Source organism: Pezoporus flaviventris, unplaced genomic scaffold, assembly GCF_033815535.1.
Source record: "Pezoporus flaviventris isolate CSIRO_AGI_PZ_B2104156 unplaced genomic scaffold, CSIRO_AGI_Pfla_v1 ptg000013l, whole genome shotgun sequence".
Classification (NCBI taxonomy): Eukaryota; Metazoa; Chordata; class Aves; order Psittaciformes; family Psittacidae; genus Pezoporus; species Pezoporus flaviventris.
In genome coordinates this window covers 20,790,575-20,808,354 of record NW_026892561.1, presented here as the reverse complement: position 1 = coordinate 20,808,354, position 17,780 = coordinate 20,790,575, and the positions used below count along the sequence as shown (strand labels likewise).

The 17,780-nt window shown below is 42.9% G+C and overlaps 1 protein-coding gene across 4 annotated transcripts in view; it reads right to left on the bottom strand.

The window, feature by feature from the left end:
* Positions 1 to 1,420: 1,420 nt before the first annotated feature.
* The window catches only part of RGL1 (ral guanine nucleotide dissociation stimulator like 1), a 66,319-nt gene continuing 49,959 nt past the window's right edge, over positions 1,421 to 17,780 (bottom strand). For all 4 annotated transcript variants that reach the window (XM_061452098.1, XM_061452099.1, XM_061452100.1 and 1 more), the window contains 10 exons: positions 17,098 to 17,182; positions 14,686 to 14,775; positions 13,093 to 13,179; positions 12,322 to 12,354; positions 10,916 to 11,037; positions 10,010 to 10,099; positions 7,715 to 7,919; positions 5,482 to 5,718; positions 4,087 to 4,201; positions 1,421 to 3,425 (listed from right to left, as the gene is read on the bottom strand). In XM_061452098.1, coding sequence (XP_061308082.1) covers positions 3,238 to 3,425; positions 4,087 to 4,201; positions 5,482 to 5,718; positions 7,715 to 7,919; positions 10,010 to 10,099; positions 10,916 to 11,037; positions 12,322 to 12,354; positions 13,093 to 13,179; positions 14,686 to 14,775; positions 17,098 to 17,182 — 1,252 coding nt within the window. In that variant the 3' untranslated portion in view covers positions 1,421 to 3,237. The remainder of the gene's footprint in view (positions 3,426 to 4,086; positions 4,202 to 5,481; positions 5,719 to 7,714; positions 7,920 to 10,009; positions 10,100 to 10,915; positions 11,038 to 12,321; positions 12,355 to 13,092; positions 13,180 to 14,685; positions 14,776 to 17,097; positions 17,183 to 17,780) is intronic.

Below are 17,780 nucleotides of genomic sequence, written 5' to 3'. Positions count from 1 at the left end.
GCTCCTTGAACAAGCAGCTGCAAAAGCTTTTGAGTGGAAGGATGTCATATTATGACCTCTTTTTGAAAGTATCTTTTCTCCTTTCTGGTGTCTCTCTCTGGGATTTTCCTGTAATGTTCAGTGCACAGTACAAACTAGCCCTGCTAGTCTCCTCTCTTTCAGTCGATCGTCCTCCCATTGAACTCTCTCAGTATGTCTCTGTTCCTCCCAAAGCAGCCCGACAAGATGGGATTTGATGAAGTAAGGAATTTATTGTTACTGTCTTCCCACTCCTTGAGGTCCTAGAGGACCTGGGTTCTCTCTGCTGCTGAGCTTCTAGCCATTTCCCACAGAGTACCCTGACACTTACCTTTAGCTCTCAAGCTCATTGCCGTCTTGCAGCATGCACCTGGCTTACATAGAGCTCATGATAAACTGCTGCAACTCGATGGGTAGTGGAGGTGAGACTGATTGTCCTGGGTTCAGCAGTAGCAGACATTTTTCTCCTCAGTAGCTGGTGCAGTGCTGTGGTTTTGACTGGGAACAGGGTTGATAACACCAATGTTTTCAGTTGTTGCTCAGTAATGTTTACTCCGATCAAGGACTTTCTCAGTCTCATGCTCTGCCAGAGAGGAAAGGAAGCTGGGAGGAAGCAGAGACAGGACACCTGACCCAGACAGGACACCTGACCCAAACTAGCCAAAGGGGCATTCCATACCACAGCACATCATGCCCAGTATATAAACTGGGGGGAGTTAACTGGAAGGCCCAGATGGCTGCTCGAGTCGGGCTGGGTATCAGTCAACAGGAGGTGAGCAATTGTATTCTCTCCCGTTGTTCTTTCCCTTATCATTATTATTATTGGTGGTAGCAGTAGTAACTTAGTTACTGGACTGTTCTTATCTCAACCCATGGGATTTCCATTCTTCCGATTCTCTTCCGCATCCTTCTGGGAGCTGGGGGAGGAAGTAGGAGGGAAATGAGCGAGCAGCTGTGTGGTTCTGAGTTACTGGCTGGGCTTAAATCACAACACTGGTTTACTTGGACAACCGTTTCTAGCCCCACTGTTGTTGAAACACAGAAGCCACCCTCATAAAAAACTGCAGGAATTTAAAGAAGATGCATGCCAGTAATGCTGGCGATGTTACAACCAGTCCATACCTTGTTACTGGGTGTGATGTTGAAAATGAAAGAAATGCTGAAGGAGGGTCATAGCTGAAGGGTTACACCTACAGGGCATGCAGGAAATGTGGAGTTTCAAGTCCTCAAGGGAGCAGGGAAGATGAGCTGTGGTAGCTGTAAGAAGTTCCAACAGAGTGACAGAGGTGGTGTGAGGCGTTAAACAAAGCCCCAAACAACACCAAAAAAACAAAGCCCCCCCAACCTGACATGCAGTAAGAAAATCTAAGGTAAGAACATAGACTAACTCAAGGCAAATACTAGTGGAAAAAGGTTTAATACTTATGTATAAAGATTGCAGGAAAGCAATTAAAAAACATTTTTCATATATAACCTTATGGAAAGTGTAATTTTAAAATCAAGGACGTTCATCTTTCACCTTAACACAGACATACACCTTTGAGTGAGCAATACTTTACTTTAGAAATGATACTGTACAGACATCAATGATGCTTACACTGAAATGCAAAGAAAACTGAACTGTTGTAATTTTGCCCTAACTCTGGGCAGAGGTTAAGGCTCAGTTACAAACTCACTACCTTCACTGTCTCAATAAAACCTAAATTGGAATTCTTAAACTATTCAGACCAGGACCTACATGGTGTGACTTGTAAACAGAAGTGACAAACCTTATAGTTGTGTAAAACATTTAACGATCATGTGTGATCATGATGTTTGCATCATTGACCCTGATGCAAAGAATGTAACCTGAGCCCAGTTTTGAAAACTGATGCTACGCAACTGGAAGGAAACAAAGCCCAGGCATGGATAAAATGCAGTATTTGAATCTGTTTTAACTAATACTAATGTATCTCAAAGATAGCCTTTTCCATCAGGGCTGCTTACAATCCGATGTCTTATTTACGGTTTTTAAAAACAAAATCTCTATGACTTCAAGGAAGCCAGTGTTCTGGGGAAAGATTCAGAAATTGTTACTTAAAGTTTCACAGAGAACAGATGATTAAATTCTCTATTCCAGCTGGAATTTTCCAGTGGAAATTCATTTAATAGATGCATATAAAGAGCAAGGGAGGTGCCTGTAGATTATGCATAATAATGCTGCAAGTATATAAAAATCACTGGTTGGGGTAATGCTTAAAACCTGGCTATCTCAATACTCACTTTTAAAATAAAAGGTCATGTAGTGTCCCCTCATGAATGAAAATGTGAGTTAAAAGTTTTGCTCTTGAAGAGTGATTGCACATTAAAAAAGAGATACATCAGTCATTTAAGGGTACATACAAAAGGCATTGATTTCTGTTCAGTGGGTTAGCAAAGTAAAAGGGGAACCACCCTGCAGTGGCATTAAGACAAGACCTAAATCCCAACAAGTAGCATTTGTTTTTGCCTTGTTCATGAACAAACAATGACATTCATCCAAAAGCAAGTGCAGCCTGTTTTATTAAAATTCTCTGGGGAAAAAAAATCCAAAATAGGCAATTTTCTGGTGCAGAACAAGTGCAAAAAGAAAAGTGCCAGCTGCATGAGAGAGTCATACACATGCTTGCAGTTTCTGCTGTCCCCAGTGATGAGTACCCATCCTGATTTTTGGTAAATTCAAATGCTTCCTGGAGGCAGCAACTGCCACTGGCACTCAGCTCACCCACACCTTCTGCAAATTAGTGCTGCCATCAGTCAGCTGGAAGCTGGCTGGGACCTCCTCCTTAGTTCCAGCACAACTGTACTGAGAGTTTTCTTCTCCAATTTTATAAAAATAAGTTTAGACTTTCTTCTGTGTAATACTGGCACAAAGTAAAATGCTTTCTCACAAAAACAGTTGGCTTGTGTCATGTTCCTTAGACCAATGTTGCAGTCCTGTTTTCCCCTTTAACTGGGGCTCTCACCTTCCCAGGCTAATGTGCAAAACAAAACAACAACAAAAAATTCCAGTCCCTACTGTCCTGTAAATCCACATCTGTCTGTCCATATAAGGCTGCAAGGGAGAAAAGACACCTCGCTGGCTGTAGGTCTTCTGTTTTCAAAGTTGAATACTGACAAATCCATCTGCTGTTTTTCTGTAATACTGGATGGTAGCAAAGGGAAAAGCCTCAGCCAGTTCTCCATGTGGCCTTGCCTTCCTCACAGTGTAATTTTGCTGAGCCTATTGCTCCAACACCCCTGTTTGGCAGTTCTCGGGAGTGTTAGATTGCAGTGGCTCCTCATTTTCAAATCCATGTTGACAGAAGGTTTTTTCCGCAGGACAAAATCAAAGTTCACGTGGCTGTTCATAGCATAAAACACATTGGCATTGTCTGGGATCACCAGCTCTGCAAAAGAGGAACCAGAGCAAGTGTTGATTTGTAGTACTGCACATAAAAGGAAAGCTGCAAGAGAACAGGGACCGGGTGAAAAGATTGAGTGTACACAGCCAGGTAGTACTGGGCCCCTTTTCTTGTTCTGCTGTGCCTCTTCAGCCAAAGCTGCATCAGATGGCACCCACAGCAGCTGCCCCACAAAGAAGGGGAGCAGGGTTGCAGAGGACAGGAGATAGAGGACAAATCCAGGCCATGGCCAGCCTGGCAGAGGACCTGGCAGCCACTCCAAGAGGACACTGTGCTCAGAGCTCTGTTTGCATGTCCTGATAACATCCGTAGGATCTGGGCCTGCCCTGATCCCTGGGGAGTTTGCACCCTGCCACCTGACCCTGGTGGCTGGCTGTGCTCAGGGACAGAAAGCAGCTGCCATTCAGTCAAGAGCTCTGCAGTCACAGTGCACATACAAATGTTTATCTGGCAACCCACAAGTGTGCTCTGCCTGTATGAAGCAATGTGCTGGCTGTCATAATAAATCATCCCTGTGTATCCCTGGCAATTAGTCTCACTGCCAGCTGTGACATTCCATGGCATTTCTAACATTGCTTCACATTTTACACTTTCCTTCAAAATCCAGCAGAACCTTTTGAGCAGTAGCAGAGCTCTGATTCCCCACCTTTATCCTCAGAGATGACCTGTACAAGCTCATAGTCCTCAGCTGCATCAGATTCCAGGTTATGCTTTAACAGAGCTCTCTGGAGAACAGCAGGAGTTTTGTCTTGGTTAGTTATCTGAAAAGACAGAGTTGCAATGAGAACTTCTGCTTGTTTGTGCTACATAACAATTTGGCAATTAGCAAAGGCCTGCCTTTCTGCAAACTTCTTGGTCTTAGGAAACACTCAGAGAACTGAAAAAATGATAGGTCAGTAACAAAGTACTAGGTACTGACATTTGGTGGTAGTGGTGGGTTTTTTGTTTAAGGTGACAGATACTCTATTAGAAGAAGCAGTAGTCAATCACAGAGCAAACACTTTGAGAGATGAGATGCTGCTCTCTCCTAGCCATAAAAAGTCCACTTAAATAGCTGTGCCATCTGTGGTTTGCAGACATCAATTAATCTGCAGTCTCCTGTCCGAAATACTTTGACATCCTGCAAAGATTTTTGGCCTGTTAATTGGGTTTATTGTCTGCTGTGGAAGCACTGTGCATCCTGATCAGACACTGGGCTCCCTTCAGAGGCTTATGCAGTCAGAAGGAAGATTGGTCTTGCCAGTAACCATATTTGTCAGGCTTGCGGGGACCATCTCTGCAATTTGGAGACATCAGACCACTAAATTTGTAAGGTAGCTAAAAAGTGCTAAGAACGATCCCTCTGTGTTTGTTACATCTCTCCCACAGGCCCCAAGTGACCAAAAGCATTTGTTCAGCAGCTGAGTCTCCATCAGGATTAACTTCAGAGATCGTGTACAGTACAGGTGAGTCACGTTGCCCATGGTCCCACACAGACCTGCATGCAACTGGCCCACCACTGCTAGAACCCTTCTGTGGAAGCAGCATCAAGGGAAGCACCTTTCCAAAATGGAAACTGGTTGCTGCTGATCTGGCAACCTTTGCCACAGAGAGAAGATGAGTAATTAAAGGGCTTGTCAGATTCCCCGTGTACAGCTCCCTATTTCCAGAAACCATCTCCTAGGGAAAGCTGTGGAGCAGCTTGGCACGTGGTGTCTTGTGTCAAAACTCGCACACAAATTCAGAGCTAAAGCATCTAGCACTTGCAGAAAGACAGGAGCTTCAAATACTGTCCTTGATCAGAATGCTTCGGTTTGAACTTGTTGATAAAGCACAAGCTTTAATTTCAAGACCGTAACTTCCACAAAGATGCTATTTCCAAACCTCTCATACTCTGCTCCACATATTTTGAATTGTAATGTTTGTAATTTTCCCTTGCAAGGCAGTTTTGATTAGTCAGCTCAGTGAACAGGTGCTTTAAAAACTAAAAGCACCATTTGTTTAAGCCCTGGATGAGGACATCATCTACACTAACAGCATTTTGCTGTTCCACACCACTCACCAGGATACTCTTGTACATATTGCCATTGCTGTCTTCTGTGCTGATTCGGATGACGCACATATCTTTATTCTGCTGGTTGTAAACAGGAGACAGTTCTTTTGAGGTAACAGGTGTCACAGAGTTAGAGCACTTGTCACTGGAGAACAGCACGGCAGGAGCTGAGATTACAGATGCCACCCCCAAGGGAGATGCATGCATAGAATAGCTGATGGAACTGGAGGTGGAGGATTTAGAGAGCTACACAAAGAAAGAAAAACACTGTCACAAGCCAGACATCTTTTCTGTCTGCATGAGTAATTCTGGAGGAAGAACTTGAGAAAGCAGAAGGTATATAGAAAACCTCAGTCATCTGCATTCTGCCCAGCAGACTGGCAGTGGCATTCCTTGCCTCAGAAAAAGTGAACTTCATTTGATTCTTTTCACCATTTTAATGAACACTGATTTCCAATTCGGTGCGCTGGACACTGTGCACTGCTTGCTCTTGCTTCAGAAGTGCCAGGAGGTGGCAGCAGATAAACAGAATCAGGTTGTAGGCAACCCCGGCTGGGAAAGAACAGAGGGAGTCATGGGCATCACTGCTCCTGCGCCAGGCTGTAGCCTTTACAGGAGAGAAGATGCACGCACACCTCCCTGTCTGCCTCTGCCATTTCTCCTTGAATAGTCTCTCCTTAATTTGCCCCTTCCTTTCTTCATTCCTTCCTTCCTCCTTCCCCCCCCCCCCCCCCCCCCCGGCTCAGGGCTTGGCCATTCTCTTCCTTGGCCTTATTCAAGAACTGCTGAGAGGATCTTCCATTTCCCAACTTGCTTATCAAAACCAACATTAACAACTGTTCCAGCTAAACAGTTTAAAAAGATTATGGATGCCAGTGCCTTGGATTTTTGCTTAATTTGATTTAAGAACGTTTAGTACAATGTAATTTAAAATATCCATCAGCTAAACCCAAAATAACTCTCCTCAAAAAAAACATCCGTGAAAAGGGATTCAACAATACACTTAACAGAGTTTAGTTCAAAAGGGCAGTGTGTGTAGGAAAGATGTCTCTGTGGCTCCCCTTATCAGATCCCTTCTGCCATTTTCCTGCCTGTATAGTTTCTCTCTGGATGGTCACAGCGCACACCCGACCTACCTGCTCTCAGCACAAACACAGCTTCAGCCTTACACTCACTTTGCCATTGCATGTCCCAGCTGCCAGGGTGCAGGGCTTTGCCTTCTCTGCAAAATGGGATGGATTCCAGGCGCCCTGGTTCAGTGACTTTGTGTAAGACATTGGCTGCATGTGCTAAGAGTGAGCTGGTGTGCAGGAGGAGGTGCAGCAGCTCCATACTGCGTACTGACTTTCCAAGTGAAATTAACCTGAGTCAAGGCAAGGTGTTCATCTTGGCAGGGGCAGCTCACAGGAGGTCAAACCCACAAGGTTAGTCAACCCTGACCTGTCACTTGGGCAACTGCAGCTGCTCTGTCTTCGCCAGGATTAGGCAGTTACCAATGCACACATGCTTCCACACCTAGAAGACACCTTTCCCAGAGTGGAGACACAGCCTTACTGCAGCTGAGCTTTGTGAGCACACAGCTGCTGCCAAAGCTGAACTTCCTTTTCCAGCTACAGCTGGTTGAGGATGGACACAAAAGCAGGCTGCTGACAGCAGAATAAGTCATCAAGCCTGAGATATTCAAGGAGACAGTGACTGGCTGGTGATCTTACTACTTCAGCTGATCCCATCTCCTGTTTCATTTGGTTTTGTTTGTGGGGACTTGTCCATTTCACTGCTAATGTGCCATAAGCGAGTGCGATGCTCAGGCTCCTCACTCCAGGCTCGAAGGCAGAACTGTCACTAACCTGCCCCATCCCTCTCAAAATGGAGAGTTAGAGACTGAAAGAAAAATTCATTTTGTGCTTCTCTACGGTCTCACCTAAGCAAAGAACACTGCCAAGCACAAGAACATGTGGTTTCAGGGAAGGAGAACTTCAGTCTGCCTCATATCTCAGCAACATAGAAAGGATTGTGCAAAAATCCTGACTGCATTGCTTCCATTTTTACACATCTATTTCTAGAGTCTCTCCATTCCACTAAAAGCAATGCTCTAGCCAAGACCAACAGGCTTGGGAAAACGTCTAGGGCCTGCCTGTGTGTCAACAGTCTCTTACATGCTATTTATATATGTTTATATATATTGATATATTTATAATTTTTTTTATATTTATATGTTGCTGGCAACAGGCCCAGACTGTACCTTTTTCTGAGTCTTATGAGGAGTGTCAAGAGTGTCAGGAGTGTCTACGGGACCGATGCAGACGTCTTCAGCTTCAGAGTGGTTAAACTCACATGATGAAACACTGGCCGAGTCTGTGCTTTCACCAGAGCTCCCACCTGGGGTAGATTTGGGCTGCTCTTTGATGGGTGTGCTATGGGCAATCATCTCAGAGCCTAGAAACAGTCTAGTATAGAAAACAAAGCGTAAAAGCCAGTAAGCGAAAGCATGACAGAGCTGGGCTAAGCAAAGCTGTCACTTGGTTCATGTATTGTTTTGTCTTCCTATCTCGACTGTCCTGTTGTTTTCATTTCCTCTATGTTGTTTAGACAGTTTGTCAAGAGAGCTTGTTATACACTAACACAATACCTTCTTGACCTAGCACACCTACCAGCTGCAAGGCCAAAATCATAGCTAATGTCCCGCTGTCACAAACAAGGCTCCTCTTTGGACTGTTAGATTTTCAGACTCATTTGCTAGGAAATGATTGATGGTAAATCTGATGTGTTCACAAAACACGGGATGAGGGGCAAGTTTGAGGCATGGCAGCTGGCTCCACCTTATGCAATCCTGCACTGCTGTCACACCCTGACAGCAGGCCAGGACTGCGTACACAAGGAAGCAGTACAGGACTGTGTACACAAGGCAGCTCAAGACCTACTCAGTCACCATGAGTGACTGAAACAGTGCATGAAAGGTAATGCCTGGCCATACACCAGGCAAAGGTTTCAAAAGGCAAATTCATCCCTGCTGCAAATTTTTCACTCAATAAAAGAGCCACAGTTACCAGTTTCTCTAAGAGTCTGAATGGAGATGTAGACAAGGAGATCACAAGAAAGAGTAAATTACAGGCTTGCTCACTCTCTCTGAGACTCACTTCTAAATGCAGCTCAAATAAATTTAAAGGAGTGTCGAAGGAAACAAACTTGTATAATATGTTAAGTAGAGAAGCAAGGTAAATTAGTTGTTAGTCAGCACGCAGTTAATGGTTTAAGACAATTTAGACAGGTGTCACTCTCTGTTCCTGGGATGAATTATGCCAGCCTTTTCTACAGTATTGATTTGCATAAAAACACATTCAGAGTGCAGATGAAACAACTCTTTAGACAAATACTGCACAGTGCAAACAAACTCAGTATGGTAAATGACAACAAAGCACTGAAACACAATCAGAAACGAAAGAATAAAGCCTATGGTCTCCAGCAACACCTCCTGCGCACAGTTTAGGCACAGGCCAAGGGAGACGCAAATGACAGGTCACCAAGAGTTCAGGCACTGTCATCTTCAAAGGTCATATTGTCCTATCACCAACTCAGACTGACTCATTGAAACACTTTCTGAACAGCTTTCTGGAATTTTTTTTGTGTGTGCATCAGAACTCAAGACAACTCTAGATTGAAAACATCTATTCCTCTTTCAGACCCTAACTGCAGTAGCGCTGATATGAAGTGAACAGCAACTGACTGTTCTGAGGAAACTACATACAAGAGCCAAGCAGGAAAGGCCAGTTAAGAGATGGTAGTGCAGTCAACTTCATCGTTTTTCCCCTCATCTTGATTATGCTGCTGATACATGGGAGTCCCTTCATATGTCCTCTCACATCAGGTTCAAATTTCTCACCTTGAAGATATTTTTACATCAGTCCTTGATCTCTGCTTTCATTCCCTGCACCTTTCCCTGAATTCTTGCTCGTCTATTGTTTCCCATGTCTGTTTAGCTGTATGCCCCTGTTCTCCAGCCATCTTCTGTTTGAATCTCTGTAGTATAAGACAAAATTGGACCACATCCCCATGATTCTTTTTTCCTTCTTTAATTTAAAGGTAGTTAGGCAGATTGTTTCCCTTATCAAATGCCTTTTTGTTAACCTCAGTTTTCATATTAAAACCCTGCAAGGAATTTTTTGCATGTGTATAGCAAACTAGACTAATAATAGGCCAGACGTCATTCTCCTTTACTTTGTTTTGCTACTGTGTTCAGGGAAGTTATTACACAATAGATACTGAATTTATAAACTAGCACTAAAATTGTTCCTTTTTCTGACAGCTTAGAAAGGCTTGCTTGTTTCTAATCTCTTTTATCATTAATAATCCTCATGATTACTTATAACAGACAGGGAGAGCTTCAGAAGTTTGCATTTCTAGCTGATGGTGTCTTCTTGAAGCAATTCAGTGCTCTGGATCCCCAGACAGGTTTTTCAGCTGGTGAAATGAGTACTACTTGTGTTAATATAAGCTGAATAGATAAAACACCAAATGCCCTTTCCTCCATTATACTCACAGACTGAACCTCTTCACCATGCTTTTTCGAGATTTTGGTGATGTGGTGCTGGTGTCAGCAGCTGCTTCAACCTCACGTGAAAGGTCGTAACTGCAGAACAGAAGCCACTGGGTTAATTTTTAAAGGCAAGACTATTAGTTAGAGTTCTCAAAGTAGCAACATTCAAGAAATTCGAGAAACCTTCAGGTATTCCTACTTCATGGGCTGCAATTCCACGGAGAGGAACATAGCTGTGTGTACATTTTACCACAGTGAAGGGGATATTTCACTTCTTTAGAATAGTTTTAACAACTAGTGCATTTTTTGGATTATGTTCATCATGGATAAGCTGACATAGTTTTTTAGCATGACTCAGTACAATGCAGTATGTATCTATGCTTACACTCTTAGTGCAGCAGAGGGGCATTCATCTACATAGTGGAGATATTAAAATGCGTAAGTAAATTGTCTCAGATTGGCCTAGCAGCACGTGCAGGAGCACAGAACTCAGCAGGGCTGCAAAACCCACCCCAAATGCCTGGGGAGACATTTATCTGGCAAGCATTCAGTGAGCTCTGTGTGGCCGTGGCTACCTGCTGCCTGCATCCACCAGCTGGAGGCTCAGTGACTGCATCTTGACATCCCTCAGGATCAATGTCTGAGCATGTGTCTGGGCATACAGGCAGCCTAGACCCAACAGATTATCATACTTTAAAGTCAGGTCTGATATCCAATTTCAAAACTAAACCCTGCTAAGTGTTCAACAGGTTTTCTACAGCTGCTTAGCAGAAGGCAGATACATTTTCACTCTCCCAGAGCAGCAGTATATACAAGTTCCTTTAGGAGGATAACTAAAGGCTGACATAACCTATTTGCAGGTGGGTGTGGAGTAAGAAAAGCCTGCTTCACCAGTAGGACTTAACCTACCTCTCCTTGTCAGTTAAATGCTGCTGCCTTCTGAACCACCGGATGAATTTTTGGTCTGGTGCCATGCAATAGCTGTTACATGCAGATTGCAGGAGCTTTATTTGGGCAATTACTTCAAATTCCTACGAAAATACATAATCAAAAATAAATTCTAAGTAGAAAACAAGATAAAGCAAAATTCATTCATATAATAAACACAGAGACCAAAAGCACCAGGACAAATTTAGTTTGACCTGAAGTTCAGTTTTAGCTGAGTGATAATTTCAAGAATGGGTTTTTCAAACAGTGAAGTCCTTTCCCAAGTACCAACTGAAGTGTAATGCTGGTGCAAACCCTCCAAACAGCAGCACTGCTGGTGGTTCCTCTAGGAACAAGAGTAGCAAAGGTCATAAATTCTTCAGACTAACCTGCCCTCTCACCCCCGTGCTGGCCAGACCAGCTCTGAGAGAAGAATCATATTCTGAACTTCAGTGGTTCTCAGGCACCAAGCAAGGATAATAATTAGAGGTGCCTGGGATGAAAGCAGAATCTGATCCTCCTCAACTTTGCACGTTGTGCGCTCAAACTTGCACCAGACGAATGTAAAATGCTACCCTTAATACGGGTGACTAGAATGCGCATGCACACTTTGCCAAAATAACCCTTAAAACTCCCTTGTGTTAGAGGAGGTTATAGAATCAGGATGTAGGTATGGAGCTGAGCTTTGCCACTGGTTTGTATGAAGCTGGACTGATGGCCGTGGAGAAGCACCTGTATTGCATTATTAGCATCCTGAGCTATTTAGCTGTACATACAAGGCAAGTCCAAGAAGTGGCCTGTAGAACTGGAAGCAGTTAAGGGAAGGAAATGGCTCCATCACTGCCAAATCCAAGTCTCCTTTCAGACCCCAGAAGGAAGATTTGGCAGGACTTAGTTTAGACAAATGCAACCTTAGTACCTTTACTCCTACATAGCATTATCTATCTGACCAACAAGGATGAGGCTGAAAGGAAAGACAGTGTTTATTTCTCAGTCCTGTGTACCTAGTTCATTCTCTGCAGACTTTTACCTACAAATAGTTAACTGCAGCAGAAGGAAGATATTTACAAACTTCTGGAATGCAAAGTTCTCATGCCACCAGGTCTTATTCAACACATAGTCTTATGTCACAGATGTAAATCCCATGGAAGTAAGTGGCCTGAGCCCCTCTTCCCCTGTTGCTCACATCTAAAAAGTAGGCTCTCTTCCTGCACCACCCCCTGCCACACACACAGTCTGGCAGAGGCTCACAGCATTTCTGGGATCTATTCTTTCCTCATGAACTTGAATTAAAATTAACAGCTGTTGTATATGCCTGAGCAAAGACAAATGGCCTCACCCTAGAAGAGGGCATCACTAAACTAAAAATCACAGAATGCTCAGCTTACCCTTCGTCTCTTCTCAAAATTTATCAGGCCACCCTGTTAGAAGGAAAGAGAAGGAATCAGAAAAGAAGAGCACATGCTCAGTTGAATTTCATCACAAACAGGAAGAAGTAGCAAAGCTAATGTAAAGCACATGTAAAGCACAAAAGACCTGCCCTGAGTAAGCACCTTCTAAAAATAGCTGTTTTCATACCTGGTATAAACCACAGCACTCATCTGAGTCTCCAAAGGATATCTGTCCTCATGGCCTAAATGGCAGTCTGCCCAAAAGGAAAAGCACAAGAGTGCTCCTAAAAGCTGTGTTGAGATCAGGTCTGAAGAACACTAGCAGTATTTTGAATGCAAGAAACAAATTTGGCTTTTGGCTGGGCTTTGAGTTTAGCAGTGTTCCTCAGTGAGTTCACCAACTGAACACAAAGCATGGACAGAAGGGAACTGCCAAGAGTGACAAGTCTGAGTCAATACTGAAGCACTTCACTGATCGGTCTGAAGAGCTGAATTTGTCATTCTGTGTATTTTACCAGTTATTCACAGAAATCATTATACCTAAAATGTTTTCAGAAAATAAAACAGAATAATGGAAAACCTACTGTCTTCACGTTTTCTAACAGGGAAACAAGACAAAATACAATGCTAAGCTTTTCCCTTGAGATATCTGCACTCAAGATTCTTGTTGCTAATAAAACTGCATACTCCTTCCCAGTAGAAGATAGGGGAACAGACACACACAGTGGTGGGAAGGCAGGGAGGATTCAAAAAATCATGCCAAATTACCTCAACATAGTCCGGAAGGGCTGTGTCAAGCATGATGAGATCAGTGAGGAAGGTCCCAAGGTAAGGAACTGTGCCTTGCATTACTCCCTGCAAATGATCAGAGCAATGTTGGATTGACTGACAAGTGGTAATAATTAAAATGCTAGAATTCTCCTGTATAAAAAAATGAAGTACAAGTACTCTGCTTAAACAGTGGTCTTACAAATTATATTTTAGAATCATAGAATAGTTAGGGTTGGAAAGGACCTTAAGATCATCTAGTTCCAACCTCCCTGCATTTTAATTACTTAAATTTTAAACTTTCTGGGCTGCTGGCAATTGTGCAGTTCAGGCTGTTTCTTAACTTGTGAACAAAATGCTTGTTTGTACCATCCAACACGATCCATTTTTTTTTCCAAACAAATAGAATATCATATTCAGTACTTTTGCCTCCAGAAGCATTCCAGATTTCTCTCCCCCTGTTATTTTAAATCTTTGCCAACTTCAAGACGAAAGCCATTTTCACCAACAGACTGGAAACCAGATGTGTTTTACAAAGCAATCTCTGTAAAACTCTGTGCAATTTTCAAGCTAGTATGGCAGAAGATTCATGAGCTTGTTTAAAAGTAAAAAGCTTTCTGTTCTGGCCACAGCTGATTTTCTTTATCACAAGAATTTTAGTATTTACATTATGTATTTTACTGCATGGCTTTCATTGTGTTTCTCTCTAAGGGTTAACAAGAATAGTTAATGGAATTCTTTCTTGTAGGATAGAAACAAGAGAGTTGGAACTTAGGAACTCATGTTTATATTCATCAATCATTTATTACTTTTTTTTATATGACAGGCTTAGTAAATCTGAAAACTTGAAACTAAGGCCAAACTCCTGGCTCAGTGTCCATCTCAAAGAACAGGCTGGGATGTTAAGCATTTTCAAGTGTGAACGGGAAAAGCAAGTCCATATACCCACTTAACTCTTGCAGGGGAAGACTGGCAACAGGAAACATAAAGTGGCCCCTGCATACCTCCACCAAATCCTGCAATCTTTTAGCATTTGCAGCATCAGATCACTGAATGCATTGCCAATGATGATGCTTTGTATATCCATTTCCTCCAGCATTTCAGTACACAGGCTGGTGATGCTGAAGTAAAAGGACAGCTGGGTTGCGCTAAAAGCCATTCCTGTCACAAGTCAGCTTAGACCACAACAGTTTGAGCTGGGTGCAGCATGAATCCCACTTTGTAATTGTTTGTATACCCAGAAAAATGGATGCATGTGTGGGATCACCTCTCTCTCTCTCTGCATTTATATGTACACACACATCGTATTACTTGCTTAATATGATCCACAGCATGAGGGCAGTACAGCTTCTGGCATATATCTACAGGGACAAACAATTTGACTACATACTCAGTCTAAACCTTTTGGTTCACTTGCTTTGTATCAGCTAATCAGTAGCATTGATATGATTGTTTTTCTTGACAGAAGGCATATTCACGAGTATTAAGTAGAGATCATTCACTTTGTTAAATACTTTTCTAGATTTTGCTGCTTCTATAATTCACCAATTAGGGTTAATCATGTTACCAGGTCAAAAAGGACTCCAAACACACCATATCTTTTTGAAGTTGCAGTCGCCTCTGTGTCCTTTTCTGATTTTCTTTCACACTGCTGTCCAGATTCGCAAATTTGGATGTTCCTTCCTGTGAGTTAAAAGGGAATTAAAGGCAATTAATGGAGGAGCTAAGTGGTAAGCTGGCAACTACATTTGTGTAAAACAATTGCAAATACATTTAACAAGGCAAGCCAGGCCAGCAAAAACATTTTCTGTGCAGCTTCATGTGTGTATACGTGTGCTAATTTTCTGGGGCTCATACACTGATTGGGTATTTTCAACAAAATCCCACAGGATGACTATAAGGGATTTTTTTTTGCAAAATGGCTCTACTCAGACCAAAGCTAAGTGCTGTTGAAAATCTCCCAAGAGTTCAAATCAGAGCAGCTTACATATACTTCAGGTGTCTAGATGCTTCTCTGAACTCTATCCTGAAACTCCTGACCCCAGGACTTTGGTTAAATTTCCTAATCAGGAGTACTACAAGTAAACATCTCTATCTTATGTAAGGCTTTGTTGTTTTTCTTATGCCGCGACATAGAGATCCAGCAACTACCCCCTGTAGCTTATTTACTAATCCAGAAACACACAGGAAACTAAAGTAATAGGTTTTTATCTCCGCAATATAAGCTTTCTTATGAATGGATGAGGTATTTCACAATATACCTGTAGCCTTTATTTCCTTGGATCCATAAGGGATGCTGGGAGTTACTGTTATTTTTTTCCAGTGGTAAGGTAGATAGGGCATGAATCATTATCAGTGTCTTTTTAAGAGGCATAAAACAACAGTCTGCACTTGTAAAGAGCTTCTCATTACAATGCTTAGTTCTCTCAGTCACAGTTACTGAACAGATCACTCAAACTGTATTTCCTTCCTTGGCTAAAACACAGGAGCAAGTGAACAAGAAGTGTTGTTTCAATATCTTCAGGATACTTGAAAGGTAAACTCGAGATTCTCTAGCAGAAGCCAGCAGGCAGGCACAGAAGCTAAAACTGCAGCCAGCAGCAGAGCTGTTGTTTGGGGAGAAGACAGTGCTCCCTCTCCGTGCCAGCTGACCTGTCTCATATGGCATTTTATCTGCTCTGCATTTAGATTTGGAGGATGGATAGGCAAGGTCAAACACAGCTTCCCTAGAGAGATTATTTATAGTGAAATGAAACAAAGGCTTTAAGGATTCAGTGGACATGAACCCTCCAATCGTTACAAAGCGGTCCAAGGCAAGAAGTAGGAGAGAGGTTGTAGCTATTCTGTGGAATTTTTCCCCTCTCACTATTTTCAAAATATCTTACCTGCTTTAAAATTTAGTGACAGAGGTGGATAATTCATGGTAAACAAAACAGATTGACAGGTTTGAATGTGTTCACCCATCCTTCCTGAGCAAAACACAGTGTTTCAGATACTGAGGCAAGGGGGTAAGGTACAAATGCCAGAATGACTGGATACAACTGCCAAAAAGTAAACTGATTAGCCAGGTTCTGGAAACTTTTTTATGCAAACAGAAAATACCGCTGCAAGAATTCCTCAGTTTTCTACAGAATATAACCTTTCCCTGCTGTTCTTCCTCACTCCTTTCAAGCTCCTGAACTTGGGGTTCACCCAGGAGAGCATACAAGTCAAACTTTCAGAGAGAGCCTGCTTTGCTGCCCATCTGGCCACACACAACAGCAGGAAGCCTGTTCCTTCAAAATTCCTTGTGCCGTTTTCTAGGCCCGAGAAAGCTACAGAATAGATGGATAAACATCTTGCTTTCATTCCTTTAGCTGAAGTTCAGTGGCAGTGCTCCAGTGAAGTCAAAAGCAGCACAGTGGTGCAGCCCAGTTGAGGATCTCATCTGGAGCCGCTCTGCACTCACCAAGGCAAACCTGAGCCTTTCCAGGTCTACTAAGAGGTACACAGAGAGAGGCTTATCTCTCTAGACAGAGCAGCATAAACCCAAAGCGCTAACCTGTAACCCTCTTCAGCAAAACTACATCACGCAGCACCTCTTCACTCTGTCTGTGGCTCCAGCGCTGTTGCAGGTGCAATACAGCACATAGAGCTATTCTGGAGCTAGACCTCACCACACCCAAAGGAGCCTTACCAAACTACAGCAGTGTGACATTCAACTTGAAGGGCTCCAAGTGATCCTGACCTGCTGTCTTGTGAACAAGTCCCCACTGAATCTGTGCTGCTGCAGCCTGCTGCTTGTGGGTATTCAAGCTCAACAGGGTAATGCTAGTGTAGTTTTTTTTCAGGAACAATGAAATCACCTCTGAGCCCAACAGAAAAGCACAGGTCTCATGGACCTGTCTCCCCTGAAGCACCACATACAGTAGTTCAGGAGGAGACGAGCCTTGGCAGCTGGTTAGAAAAAACATTAACCTCAGCTTTAACTGAGATCATAAGCCTTGCAACTTGGCTAATTCTCACCTTCATCAGTAGTTCCCTGGTTGTCAGATAATTGTCATGGTCTGAGAAGATACCACCCAGCTCTTCAAACATCAGCATTATGTCCCTGTACAGGAAAAAAGTAAATAATTTGAGTCATTAGTAAGCACTCTAAATAGATCAGATCACTGTTTTTTTCTCACTAACCATTTACAGTTGGGCATATAGAAAGATAACACAACCAAACAGCATCCAGTGAGATGCTGCACGTCTACTAGGATCCTTCCTGGTGCTCCCAGTAAAGTTGGGTCTTATTTGACAGCATCACTTAGAAATACCATAGGTACGCAGATCCTGAGCAGGGTTTTCAATTACACTGCAGGCTATGAGGCTGCTGTAAGAAAGGATGTCAATGGATACAAGGGACAGAAAGCTGTCTGAGGTATCCTACATACTTCGGTTTTGCCCTATTCCATGCACTCTATAAAGCTAGAAGAATTTAAGTGAACAAGTCCCTTTCTATTGTCCAACAGTATGTTTACAAGATGGCAATTTTTTGACCAGGAACAGCAACACAGGGCAATGGAAAAAAAGATCCACCTCTCTAGGAGAACTGCAGAACTCTACTGCCTGGCAGTGACATCTTCCTTTGTTTATCAAAGGCAAAGAAAAGAAATCTATTCCTCTCAAACTGAATGAGCAGAACACCATCTTTCCTACAAGGA